The sequence below is a fragment of the Suncus etruscus genome, chromosome 7 (genome assembly GCF_024139225.1).
Source record: "Suncus etruscus isolate mSunEtr1 chromosome 7, mSunEtr1.pri.cur, whole genome shotgun sequence".
In the NCBI taxonomy this organism is placed as follows: Eukaryota; Metazoa; Chordata; class Mammalia; order Eulipotyphla; family Soricidae; genus Suncus; species Suncus etruscus.
Genome location: NC_064854.1, coordinates 95,351,330 through 95,365,012, shown reverse-complemented (window position 1 = coordinate 95,365,012; position 13,683 = coordinate 95,351,330). Strand labels below are relative to the sequence as shown.

The window sequence follows — 13,683 nt, the reverse complement described above, 5'->3', positions numbered from 1 at the left end:
ACATGTTCACTTACATTCTATTTCCTGCCCAGTCCCCTGGTAATTAAACTATGTGAACATTCTTATTTTGTTAGTTCTCAGACTTGAATGCTTTAACTTTCCGCTTTCTAGTGCTTATTGTGATGGAGACCTCACTGCCCTCTCCCACTCCCAGTTATGATTTTGTGATAGTCCAAAATGGTTTCCGAGTTGCCTTTTTGTTTGCTTGCCTTAATAGAGTAGTGAATCAGAGGACCTAAGACAACCCCTCCAAAACATTTCTGAAACTGGGACACAAGTAGCAGTGTAACTATTATGTTCTGAGGCAGCAAGAGGCTTCAAATGGTTCCCAACTTCCCCGATGCCATTAAAAGCACTAAATCTGCTTCTTTCCCTCCCTTCTTTCTTCTCTCTTTATGTCATACAGTTTATGAGTTATAGTTTAAACATAAGTTATACACGACTCTAGAAACCAAAGAAGCCATTAAGCACAAAAAGGTTGGAAATGGAGGCTGGAGTAGTGGCATGGAGCCTAGGACAGACCACGGTTCAATCCCCTGTGTCCCATATGGTTCCCCAAGCCAGGAGTGATTGCTGAGCGCATAGCCAGGAGTAACCCCTGAGCATCACCAGATGTGGCCAAAAATACAAAAATAAAGATAAAATAGTTTGGAAATGGAAAGAAAACACTGCAGGGAAGACCTCCCCATCCTGGTGGAATTTCCTTCCTCCAATGAACTGTGATTCCTTGAGCAGTTTGATTCTTTGGGATAGTTAGGAGGGTCTTAGAAGTCAGGGAATTAATAATAGAGTGACCTTTCTTTGTATTTGTATACTTGTCCAGAGCTCATATATTTATTTTTCTTTTCTAATTCACAAAAAGAGTAGTATTATGTCTTCTTTCAGCAGCTGGGCCGTGGTGGGAAGGCTGGGACAATCCTAGTAAATGTTAGGTGCCATGGGTAGTGTTCCTTTTCTCTTTGCTTTCCTTCTTTCAAATTTTCAAATGAAAATGGGCTGCTTTATGTACAGGAGAGTTTGCTTAACTCTGGCACATGTGTCTGACTACTGCCACCCAACATTAATTTAATCGATCCATCCTTGTGTAATGTTAATAAAGCAGAGCAGCCCTCTGGGAGAACAATCAACTGCTCACCAGGAAGGGAGCTAATATTTATTGAGTGATTTCAGTGTGCCCAGCCCTGGAGAGATCCTGGCATTGTTTTGGGGGGTGAGTCAGCTTGGAGGGTGGAGGAGAAGTACTGCCAAGCAAAGACCTGAGACAGAGTGGGGAAGGAGTTGTCAGTGCCACTGGATCAAGGGAACAGGTCTGCGGCACTTAGGTGCCAGCTCTCTCCCTCTTGTTGATTCTGGATAGCTGCCCTTTACCACTCTGGGCAGCTCTACTGCCAGTGAGGATTCCCTTCTGAGTCTGAGTGAATGGAAGAGACATTAGTGATTTTGTTTCTATATGTTCCTAATTCTGAAAGAAGGTCATTTGAAGGTGTTATGAGAGAGTGCAAAATAGAATGCCTAGTCTAGAAAAAAAAAAGGAAAAGAGTGAAGGGAGCTAGGAAAAGATAGCATGGTATGTAGGGAGGTCTAGGTAAGAAATGTACCAGGCTCACATTAACTTGGGAATAATTTGATTTGGTTCAAAAGGTTTCAGGAAAATAAACAGGTAATGTGAAAGAAATGACACTGAAAACTTTGTTTTGGTGTAGATAACTTGTGAGTCTTTGAAAACAGCTAAACATTTTTTAAGTTTCTGTACAAAAGATTGTCAGATTTGTTGCTAAATATTAGGAGACGAATATAGGTCTTAAGTATTCATTGGAATATCATTTTATTTTCAGCCAAGAACATTTTTTTTTTTTTGGTTTTTGAATCACACCCAGCGGTGTTCAGGTGTTCTTGGCTCTGCGCTCAGAAATCACTCCTGGCAGGCACCAGGGACCAATTGGAATGCCAGGATTTGAACCACCATCAGTCCTGGTTCAGCTGCATGCAAAGCAAACACCCTACTGCTGTGCTATCTCTCCAGCCCAAGAACTTAGACTCTTAAAACATTGAGGAAAGATGGCAAGAAATCTTTTCATCCTTTCCGTGTTGCTTTTAATCTTCAACTTCTTTTATTTCTTTTGAGGAATATATATGTGTTTCATTCCAAAGATTTTGGAAAATGTTGATTCCTTGCAGAATCACCTTATGTTTTCTAAAATAAGCCCCATAGTTCTTCTAAGTAGTTGTAATCATAATATAAAAAGGTGTCTTGATTAAGCAGATAACTTATTTAAGTCATCTCCATGAATTAAGCTAACATGTTATTGCAGACTGATTCTATATTAGTTGGAAAAACTCATCAGTAATTCTCTCTAAGGATCACTAAGGCTATATGAGTTCACTTTATATTGAGAATCATAATAAAAATAGTTACTGTATAGATCTTAACCTAGGAATTCTTTCAGTGTTACTGTGGAAACCAGCATTAACAATTGTGGGTTGAGAAAAAAATTAAATTGATGGTAAAATCAGAAAAATGCACAAGAAATGTTTTCAAAAATACAGAATTAGGGGTCGGTGAGGTGGTGGTGCTAGAGGTCTGCCTTGCAAGCGCTAGCCAAGGAAGGACCGGGGTTCGATCCCCCGGCGTCCCATATGGTCCCCCCAAGCCAGGGACAATTTCTGAGCGCTTAGCCAGGAGTAACCCCTGAGCATCAAACAGGTGTGATCCCAAAACAAAACAAAACAAATACAGAATTAAATAAATATTCACTATATTTATTTATCGTTGAACAATATGCCTGTGTATCATATGCCTGTGCAATCGTGAATAATTTTCCTTTAACTAGAAAATATCTTTTATGTGTTCTCAAACTATAGAAAATAATTTCAAAATCTTTCAAAAAAACTTTTCGATATATAGCAAAACAAAAACCCTGTAGATACACTGGTGATGCTGTTAGGATAGCAGAGTGTCAGGATATATTAGAGGTAGTTTCTAAGACACAGGTATCTTACAAGTCCCTCCAAATAGGAATCAGAGCTGGTTGTCCTGTTGAGAGACGACTGTCAATTAAATGGTTTCCTCTAACTTGAAAAAAGAAACAGAGCAAAGGCATAGTAAGCTAACTGGGAAGGCCCAAAATCACAGTTTATGATTAAGCTGGACTCTAGTTATTTTTCTCAAGAAGTGGCTAATGGGTTATACTGGGCTGCAGTGAGGAAAGAGGAGGCCTAGGGACACTTAGCACCCAAATCCCTGAAAGACAGTTAATTAGACCTCTGAGTCATGAGAGTGTGACCATGGGGATTAACTGTTACCTATAGATGTACTTCCTCCTTCCCTCCTTTCCTCCCTCCCTCCCTACTTTCTTCCCTCCCTCCCTCCCTTCCTCCCTCCTTTCCTTCCTCCTCCCTTCCTTCCTCCCTCCCTTCCCTTCCCTCTTCTCCCTCCCCTCCCCTCCCTTCCTCCCTCTCTTTCCTTCCTCACTCCTTCTCTTCTTTCTTCTCTCTTTCTCTCTCTCATTCTTTCCTTCCTTCTCCTCTTTCTCTCTCTCTTTCTTTCCTCCTTTCTTTCTTTCTCTCTCTCTCTCTTCTTTTCCTTCTCTTTCTTTTATCTTCTCTTTCTTTCTTTCTTTCCTTTCTCTCTTTCTTTCTTTCTTTCTCTCTCTCCTCTCTCTCTCTTCTTTCTTTCTCTCTCTCTTCTCTCTTTCTTTCTTTCCTTTCTTTCTCTCTCTCTTTCTTTCTCTCTCTTTCTTTCTATTTCTCTCTTCTCTCTCTTTCTTTCTTTCTTTCTTTCTTCTCTCTCTTTCCTTTCTCTCTCTCTTACTCCCCCCCCATCCCCCTCTCTTTCTCTACTTTCATTCTTCTCTCTCTCTTCTCTCCTTTCTTTCTTCCTTTTCTTTCTTTTCTTTCTTTCCTTTCTTTCTTTTCTTTCCTTTCATTTCTTTCTTTCTTTCTTTCTTCTCTTCTTCTTTCTCCTTATTTCTACTTCTTTTCCTTCTCTTTCTTTCCTTTCCCTGACATTTATTTGCTGTATATTTTGCGGTGGCAACAATCTACTGGTCACATACACTTGTCTGTAGTGCACTACAAAATTGCTACATGTGACTCTGAGGATTTTGATGACTTTCCCTCTGGAATTGTACTTGTCAGGTGAAAAGACTTGCTGGGAATTGAATGTATATTCCCTTGCTCTACCGACTAAGTCACCATCCTTGTGGTCCACCTATGGATGCTTTTTAAATTTTTGTTTTTGTTTGTTTCTTTGAATAAGATATGCAGCATATATGACTTGGGTCTTTGCCCAAACATTCTTGGTCATTAGTGGTCCCTGAGTCCCACTGGTAGAATCAATTGTAGAACTATAGGAGACCCTAGGCAGGGCATTTATTTCAATTGTGTTACTGGCATACTTAACAAAGTAGTTAACGTCAAGGCCAATCACATGTTCCATTCCTCAGGAATGATGGTGTCAGGACTTGACTTTGACTTTGTTCCTTTTTTTTTATTTGAGCTACACCTAGAAATTCCCAGTAACTTCTCTTTTATGTTTTTTTTTTGCTTTGTTTTGTCTTTGTCTTTGTTCTTTAGTTTTTGGGTCACACCCGACAGTGCTCCAGGGGTTACTCCTCGGCTGTCTGCTCAGAAATAGCTCCTGGCAGGTACGGGGGACCTACTGGGACACCAGGATTTGACCAACCACCTTTGGTCCTGGATCGGCTACTTGCAAGGCAAACGCCGCTGTGCTATCTCTCCGGGGCCCGGTTTTTTGGGCCACAAAAAACGCTCAGGGGTTACTCCTGGCTATGCGCTCAGAAATCGCCCCTGGCTTGAGGGGACATATGGGATGCCAGGGGATCGAACCCCTGTCCGTCCTAAGCTAGCACTTGCAAGGCAGACACCTTACCTCTAGCGCCACCTCCCCGGCCCATTCTTTTATGTTTTTATGCTCTGCTTGATACTCAGAAGATTGTGATAAACATAGGCCACCTTCATACAGAGCTTGCACCTTAGCCCCTTGAGCTATATAGAGATATATATGTATGTATGTATGACTATAAATATATATATATATCCCTGACCCTTCTTCCTTCATATTTGGACTTGCCCCTAGATTTTTAACTGTCTCTTGATACTTTATTAATTTATCTTTCACAAAATATTTTTTAATATTTTTATTTATTTAAACATCTTGATTACAAATATGATTGTGATTAGGTTTTAGTCATGTAAATAACACCTCCCATCTCCAGTGCAACATTTCCACCACCAATGTCCCAAATCTCCCTCCATCCCACCCTCCCACCTGTACTCTAGACAGGTTTTCCAGTCCCCTCATTTATTCTCTTTTTTTTAATATATTTTTTAAGTAACATGATCATATTTGGGTTACAGTCATAACCAGAACACCCCCCTTCACCAGTGTAACATTACCCCCTCCCCCTTCCCATCCCCTGCCTGTATTCGAGACAGGCATTCTACTACAATTGTTTTTAATTTCAGTAAGTTGTATTTTTTTTTCCTTAAAGGAAAAAAGTAAAAAAATAAAAAGTAAAGGTGTGATAGTAGCAATCGCCGTTGTTTACATAGGTCCAGAAAAATGGGGAAAATAGAAAAAAATCCTTGACCTGATTATTAAAAAGGCCTCACCTCAGTTTATTGGCATAAGACAGACTCTGGGTTCCAGGCAAACCAGTCTGTCCATCTCCAGTCATTCTCAAGGTCCCGGTGAAACTTTTTCACACTTTAGCTGTTGTTGGTATCAGATTCTTATATTTAAAGACTCTGGATTCTGTACATTACTTTCATCGATGTCAGGCTGATGTGGAGCATCCTCTAGTTTCAGCATACCATTAAATGCGGAGCGATCTGCCCTGTATGCAGACTGTTGCTGAGTCGTCTGAGTGTTGGGAGCACTCTTTGGAGTAAATCACTGCCAAAACGGTGGTAGGTCTTCCCTGGTAGAGGCTTGGATCCTGGTAATGTTAAAGACAATTGTGGTTGTTTCCACAGATGGTATCCATTATTCAGGTGTGTATGGGCGATGCCCATTCTTCTGAGGCCTGAGCCAAATCATTATGCCAATGTTCAGGGTAAAAGGCCTAATTACATTACCAAATTTATGTCCCCATCTCTATTAGATAAGAACTTGTTTGCATATGTATTATTTCCCCATTTTAATGTGTCTATGCAAAAGAGAAGCAATGCCACAAGATATTGTTGATGCATCTGGGGGCTGACGAATAAAGTCCAACATTCCCCATAACTTGGTACAAACATGAAATCTATACAGAGATATTCTTCTACCCATATTGCTTATAAAACAGATCTCAAAGGGGGGGGAATCAAACAATCAAATAACAAATCCAGTGGGCAAAATTGTCACTATACGAGGATATTCGAAAGAGTTATAGATGTTAAGGGAATACATCTGAGATATGCAAAGGAGATACATGTGACCCTTTTATGTTTTGGAAATAGTCAAGAGGGAGGGGGGTGTTTCCGAGACACCACTTTGGTCTGTGATTGGACAAACGAAGAGAGCATGTAGCCATGTCCTCCACTTGTTGCCTGCTGAAACTTCGACTCCCCGAGAGGCTTTTGCTTCCTAATTGCTGGAAGTTGAGAGTTCAGCAGTCCCCTCCCAGCCCCTTGCATGAACAAGGAAACCTGGGGTCTCTTTTAAATTGTATCTCACTGGAACCCACTTGCTGGGACCCTGAGCAGGTGTCCAGGAATAACTCTGGGACGGGGAGGAAGGAGAGAGAAGGCTGTGGGGGGCAACCGAGGATGCCTCTTCACCTTATCTTGGCCAAAAAGCCTACAGCATGAAACCTTGCCGTGATCTACTGCCTGCTGAAGCTTCAGACATCCACCAAAAATTACTGTGAAAGATATGTAATCCACCTTGGCCAAAACAAAAATCATTAGTACCAGAAAATGGTTAAATGTGGTGGTAACAAGAGATGGGAGTCAGAGAGAAAAGGAATAAAAGGAGCACATGGACAATATTCAGAAAATGACTAGCAGATGAACACACAATGATATCCATATATTTCTTATAATGTTCTGCGCAGGGGCACAGTTTCGCAATGGACAGGTTCAATAAGGAAACTTCCCTGATAAGTACTAATGCCAGAACCTATTGTGACCCATGTCCCGCACCCCTTCCTAGGCCTGGTTAAAGCAGCCTTTGGCATGGCAGAGGCTGCCAAACGCCATGCTGGCAGAACCTCCCGGCTCGGCTCCCAGGAAGGAAAGGGGTAAAATATTTTAGTTAGGATTGTAACTGCCCTGTAATGTTAGCTCTAGCTAATTAAAGTGTGTTCTGCTAATTTTCAATTATGCCCATTTTTGCACAAAAGAAGCAAAACTGGGGCCAAAGAGATAGCATGGAGGTAGGGCATTTGCCTTGCATGCAGAAGGATGGTGGTTTGAATCTCTGCATCCCATATGGTCCCCCTTGCCTGTCAGGAGCGATTTCTGAGATAGAGCCAAAAGTAACCCTGAGAGCTGCCAATTGTGAACCAAAACAAAAACCAAATAAAAAAATAAGAAGCAAAACTCTATGCTTTTTGTTTGTTTGTTTGTTTGTTTGTTTGTTTTGTTTTTTTGGGATCACACCCGGTAGCGCTCAGGGGTTACTCCTGGCTCCCACGCCAGAAATCGCTCCTGGCAGGCTCGGGGACCGTATGGGATGCCGGGATTCGAACCAATGACCTTCTGCTTGAAATGCAAACACCTTACCTCCATGCTATCTCTCCGGCCCCAAAACTTTATGCTTCTGTGACATCTAATTTTTAAGTAATTCCAATTATATTCACATATAAATTAGGTAGATTGTTCCATTGTTAATCCTAAAGCTTCACAGTTTTTGCATATAGTATCTTAACACAATTGACCTGTTTTTGTATTAATTTGTCTCAAACCACAGTTATCATTTTGCTGAAAGATTGTCACAAAATCAGTAATATTCCATGTTTTTGATATTTGGTAAAAGCTCTTGCTAAGTTGTAAAATTAGCCTAGTGCAAAGGGATTTTTTTTTTTGGTTTTTTTTGGGGGCCACACCCTGTGACGCTCAGGGGTTACTCCTGGCTATGCGCTCAGAAGTTGCTCCTGGCTTCTTGGGGGACCATATGGGACGCCGGGGGATCGAACCGCGGTCCGTCCTAGGCTAGCGCAGGCAAGGCAGGCACCTTACCTCCAGCGCCACCGCCCGGCCCCACAAAGGGATTTTTTTAATGAATAGAATAATATATTTGCAGCCATATCTAAAGGGTTTACTATGTATGAAACTTATGAGTGAATGTAGTTTTTTTTTTAAAGGGGTTTCTCAAGTGGTGCTTACGAGATCCAGGGACTGCATCAATAATTCTTGGTCAACCTGGCCATTGTCAGTTCAATGGAAGGCCAAGGATGCAGTGTTATTAGGCTCTGTAGTGCTGAGGTCTGCCAGAACACACTAGGCAGTGTTTGAGGGCCCTACAGGGTTGAACTCTGTGATGCTTGGGGACCATGTGGTGCTGGCAATCAACCCAAGTCAGACACATGCAAAGCATGAGCCCTAACTCCTGGCCTTGTGAATGTAATTTACAGGGGTGTATTTACAGTATCCTCTGTAGGCTCAATTTGTGGACAGATGTTTTTCTGTTCTGTTCCTCTACAGAAAGACAGACCTACCAGGACAACATGAGAAGTGCAGCCAAGTCCTGGAGCCCTGTTGTCAAAGCAGGGAGCCATGTAACAGACCGTGCACGACCTCTTCCCACAGCTTCCTCTGGCATGAAGGCTTCTAAATCTTCAACATCATTAGCATTTGAGTCCCGGCTGAGCAAGGTAAAGACCATACTACAGAGGGTGATTGCCTTTGGTGGCCCTGTTTGGGAAGATTGAAGAGGATGATACAGAAAACTGGTGACCTCTTAAGGTGGAAAAGAGGTTTGCAAGGATGGTGAAAGAAAAAGTAAAAAAAATCTTAACTTAAAGAAGTAGAAAGAGTCATCTATGGGTTTTAAGAAAAATAAAAGACATTTTTGCAATAATCCTCAGAGACAAAGAGAGAAGGGCTGGAAGGTCCAGCTCACGACATGAAGCTCACCACAAAGAGTGGTGAGTGCAGTTAGAGAATTAACTGCACTAAGAACTATCATAACAAAGTGAATGAATGAGGGAAGTGGAAAGCCTGTCTAGAGTACAGGCAGGGGTGGGGTGGGGAGGAGGGAGATTTGGGACATTGGTGGTGGAAATGTTGCACCAGTGAAGGGGAGTGTTTCTTTACATGACTGAAACCCAAGTACAATCATATTTATAATCAAGGTGTTTAAATAAGGATATTAATAAAAAAAAGAAAGAAATGAAGGGTAGAAAAAATATATCTCACTATGTTTGAACATTTTGGGAATTACAGAAATCAGAATCCTTATTCCCACATGTTGACTGTTCCTTTCCAAGCAATTTGTATTTACTGTTTAGTTACAAATTTGATTGAGAAAAGGAATAGACAAAAGAAATTTTATTTCAAAAAAAAAAAAAAAGAAGTAGAAAGAGTATAGCAGGGATATCCTAGAGTTAGGAAAGTTAATCTGAAAAATATTAAGCAGAGTAACTAAGATCCTTTGCCCTGAATTACCTTTTATCCAGCCAGATTTTCACCCCCTGCACCCTCCAGGTGGGTGTCCAGATCACCAATAATTGGTAGGACTGGTATACTAGTTGTTCATTATCTTTTTCTTTCTTTTTTCTTCTTCTTTTAAGGGAGGGAGGTTGGGAAGGAAGGAAGGAAGGAAGGAAGGAAGGAAGGAAGGAAGGAAGGAAGGAAGGAAGGACGGACGGAAGGAAGGAAGGAAGGACGGGGGGGAGGGGGGGAGGGGGGGGAGGGAGGGAGGGAGGGAGGGAGGGAGGGAGGGAGGGAGGGAGGGAGGAAAAGGGAAGAAGGAAGGAGGGAGGAAGGATGAAAGGATAGAAGGAGGAAGGAAGGGAAGGAGAGAAAGGAAGGAGGAAAGAAATCAGGAAAAAGGGAAGAAAAGAAGGAAGAAAAGAGGAAGGAATGGAGAAAGGAGAGAAGGAATGGAGGAGGGAAGAAGGGAAGAAAGGAGAGAGGGAGTAGTTGTTCATTATCCATCTTTGTTTTACCAGTCAGCAGCATTAACCCCACTGGTTATTCTTTTGTTCTGGACCCTCTCCTTCCCTCCGTTCTCCTTTTTCTATAAAGCCTTTGAAGTCAATTGGAACATCTCTACTTTTTTATTTCTCTGGGTTTCTAAAGCCAAGTGGGTCATGGATACAATTTTTACATTTCATCTTCCTTATTTTACAATTGAGATAATACTATTTTATAAAGTTTAAGAGTTTCTTACCTCAGCAACTATATGTATCATAATACACTTATATCACCAAAAGGTTACTTTTCTTTTCTGGTTACTTTGTTCCATCCAATACCTCCTTTCTCTTCTGAGGTAAATGTCATATACAGTAGGGGTGAAGATGTGACTCATTAGTATCTGAACCTGTAAGGACCCAGATTTGACTCCTAAGCATAGCACCAACACTGCTGCGTTTGCCTCCCACCAAAATTTAGAGCCAGTAAAACCTATGTATGTATTTGGAAAATCAGTATACTCTCTCAACTATAAAATAAAAATGAAAATAAAATGATTCAGAATAAATAATCTGTATATTCATCTACTATAGTTAAATAACACAGATGTTCCATGGAACACTGCATATGTGACAGCTACACAGAGACTAGATCTAAGTGATCATGTCAGTAACACAGTGATAACTGGCACGACTCAGTTGCCATGCCAATTATAGGAAGGACATGATGTGACTGTTTCAAAATGATATTCTCAGTATAGTTCTCACTCCTGGCTCTACACTCAGAAATCACTCCTGGCAGGCTCAGGGGACCATATGGGATGCCGGGACTCGAACCGCCGTCCTTCTGCATGCAAGGCAAATACCCTACCTCCATGCTATCTCTCCAGCCCCTTTCCTGGTTATTCTTAGAAAGTACACCATAGAGGCCGGACGGTGACTCAAGTGGTAGGGTGTTTGCCTTGCATACAGCTGACCTAGGACAGACTGCAGTTTGGTCCCATATGGTCCTCCAAGCCAGGAGTGATTTCTGAGTGCATAGCCAGGAGTAACCCCTGAGCATCACCGGGTATGATCCAAAAAAGAAAAAAAAAAGTAAGAAAAAAGAAATCTTGGGGAAAAAAAAAGTAGAGCATATATTTGCTTTTATACCTACTTCCTTTTTCTCCCCTGTTATTGTTGCAATAACTAAGAACTGCCACACACCTGGCTGTGATGCTTGAATATCTAGTGATGGTGCTTACCAATGGTTCACACCAGTTTGTGGTACTCATCTATTCAGCCATGGTACTGCTGAGGATGGGGGGTGCAGTCCTTTATTTGTGGTGTAAGCACAGCTTCCATAAGGGGCATCATACTCCTTTAATTGTGCTCAGAACATTCTTCTGGTGCCCCCCGCAGGTAGCACTTCCTGGCTGTGGTACACTCACATCTTTTTTGGTTTGGTCTTGGAGAAACATCTTAGCGTGCTCAAGGGACCAGATGGGAAGGGAATTAAACCCAGGCCTCCTCACATCTTCCTTAGTTGCAGAGCTCTCTGGGAGCTGTCTGTCCTTTAATCACACATCTAGCTGTACAGTGGCTATAAGTTACTTGCAGTTGTTAAGGATCACTAATAGGACTGTCAGGCTCAAAAAGCAGAGTTACTGAGTCCTTTGTTCAATGCAATGGACAACACAAGGACTTGATGAGGCTTCATTTTGTAAGGCATGTACTGTAATCCATGGGACAATTATTTCCAGCTCCCCAAAAGTGTAGTAAATCTTAAAACTACAAGAAACTATTTAACTTGTAAAATAAAATGGTGCTCTAGGCTCAGACAATAATTTTACAAAGGTATGCCACCTCTGTGGATTTCACATTTCTACAGAAGTATAAATATTTTTGGAATAATGGATAATTTATTGTAAAGATTTTCACATACATTCAAGGTTATCTGGGTTCCCTGTCACATTAAATATTAGTAAGTCTCATAATTTATATAGCACTTTACATCCATGATAATTTCTTTTTTCAATGGCAGTTTAAAAACCAAAAAAGAGCAAATACTGGGGTTAAGGTACTCTTACCTCGCACACAGTTGATCCGGTTTAGTCCCTGGCACCAGAGCACAGAACCAGAGTAACCCCTCAGAATAGTTGTGTATAGCCCAAACACCAAAACAAATAATCAAAGAAATTAATCATAAGTCTAGAATGCCAGGGATATCGGCCTCCAAAAGGCCATACCTAGAGTTTTGGTCAGTTAGGCCTCTTCAGAGATTATTGGGAAAGTGGTGAAGTTCAGCATTGGCATGGTGGCAGTTGTGGGATGTGTACACAGCTGCTGAGGTTTCAGCAGGTCAGGGGACTTCTTTGCTCCCCTCCTGATGCACCTAGTACAGTCTGCTGCAATACCATATATCCATCAACTTTTCACAGCTTGTCAGCCTTCTCTTTCAAAAGTTAAATAAGCCTTTGGTGCTTATTAATAGGCAGACATGGTGGTGGCTGTGGATTGTGAGTGTGGCTCAACCCTCCTTTATTTAAAAAGTAATTTTTATTGTGACCAAAGTGAATTACAAGTCTTTCACAGTAATATATATATTTTTTGGTTTTTGGGTCACACCCGGCGATGCTCAGGAGTTACTCCTGGTTGTCTGCTCAAAAATAGCTCCTGGCAGGCACGGGGGACCACATGGGACACCGGGATTTGAACCAACCACCTTTGGTCCTGGATCGGCTGCTTGCAAGGCAAACGCTGCTGTGCTATCTCTCCAGGCCCTCACAGTAATATTTTAAAGTATATAGTGACAATGAATTAGGGTTGTCCTCCCTCAACCCTTGTTCCCAGCATGCATCCCATATCTTCCTCATTTGCCCCCTAGACTGCTAGTGTAAGTAGATTGAGTATTGCTTCTGTTGTCATTGACTTTGGGTTCGGTGTTTTAGTCTGATCATTTTTTATTTCCACTCAGCGTTCATATGGCCGTTTGGTCCTGGTACCCTCCATTTTTTCCCCTTCAATTCATGGGGCAGAACTAGATCATTCAAGTTATGTGGTTCTGTTGGGGAAAAAAAAAAGAGGAAAATAAAAGAAAAAAAATCTGGAAGGATTTCGTCTAGAGGTTATAAATAACAATTTAAAAGAAGAAAGGGGGTGGGGCTGGAGAGATAACATGGAGGCAGGGCATTTGCCTTGCATGCTGAAGGACAGTGGTTCGAATCCCGGCATCCCATATGGTCCCCCAAGCCTGCCAGGAGTGATTTCTGAGCGCAGAGCCAGAAGTAACCCCTGAGCGCTGCCGGGTGTGACCCCCCCAAAAAAAATTAAAAGAAGAAAGGAAAAAAGAAGGAAAAAACCAGCAATTACCAAAAAAAAAAAAAAAAGGCACCCAGCTATTAAAAACAATCACCATCATATAATAACCACAAGAACAAAATTAAATAAAAATAATAAAAATAATTTTAAGGGGCCAGAGAGATAGCATGGAGGAAAGGCATTTACCTTGCATGCAGAAGGTCGGTGGTTCAAATCCTGGCATCCCATATGGTCCCCTGAGCCTACAGGAGCAATTTCTGAGCATAGAGCCAGGAGTAACCCCTGAGCACTGCCGAGTGTG

At 41.7% G+C, this 13,683-nt stretch overlaps 1 protein-coding gene across 2 annotated transcripts in view; it reads left to right on the top strand.

Annotated features, from left to right (window-relative positions):
* Positions 1-13,683, top strand: part of SPECC1 (sperm antigen with calponin homology and coiled-coil domains 1) — a 305,354-nt gene that overhangs the window by 65,812 nt on the left and 225,859 nt on the right. For both annotated transcript variants that reach the window (XM_049776822.1, XM_049776824.1), the window contains exon 2: positions 8,653-8,822. In XM_049776822.1, coding sequence (XP_049632779.1) covers positions 8,676-8,822 — 147 coding nt within the window. In that variant the 5' untranslated portion in view covers positions 8,653-8,675. The remainder of the gene's footprint in view (positions 1-8,652; positions 8,823-13,683) is intronic.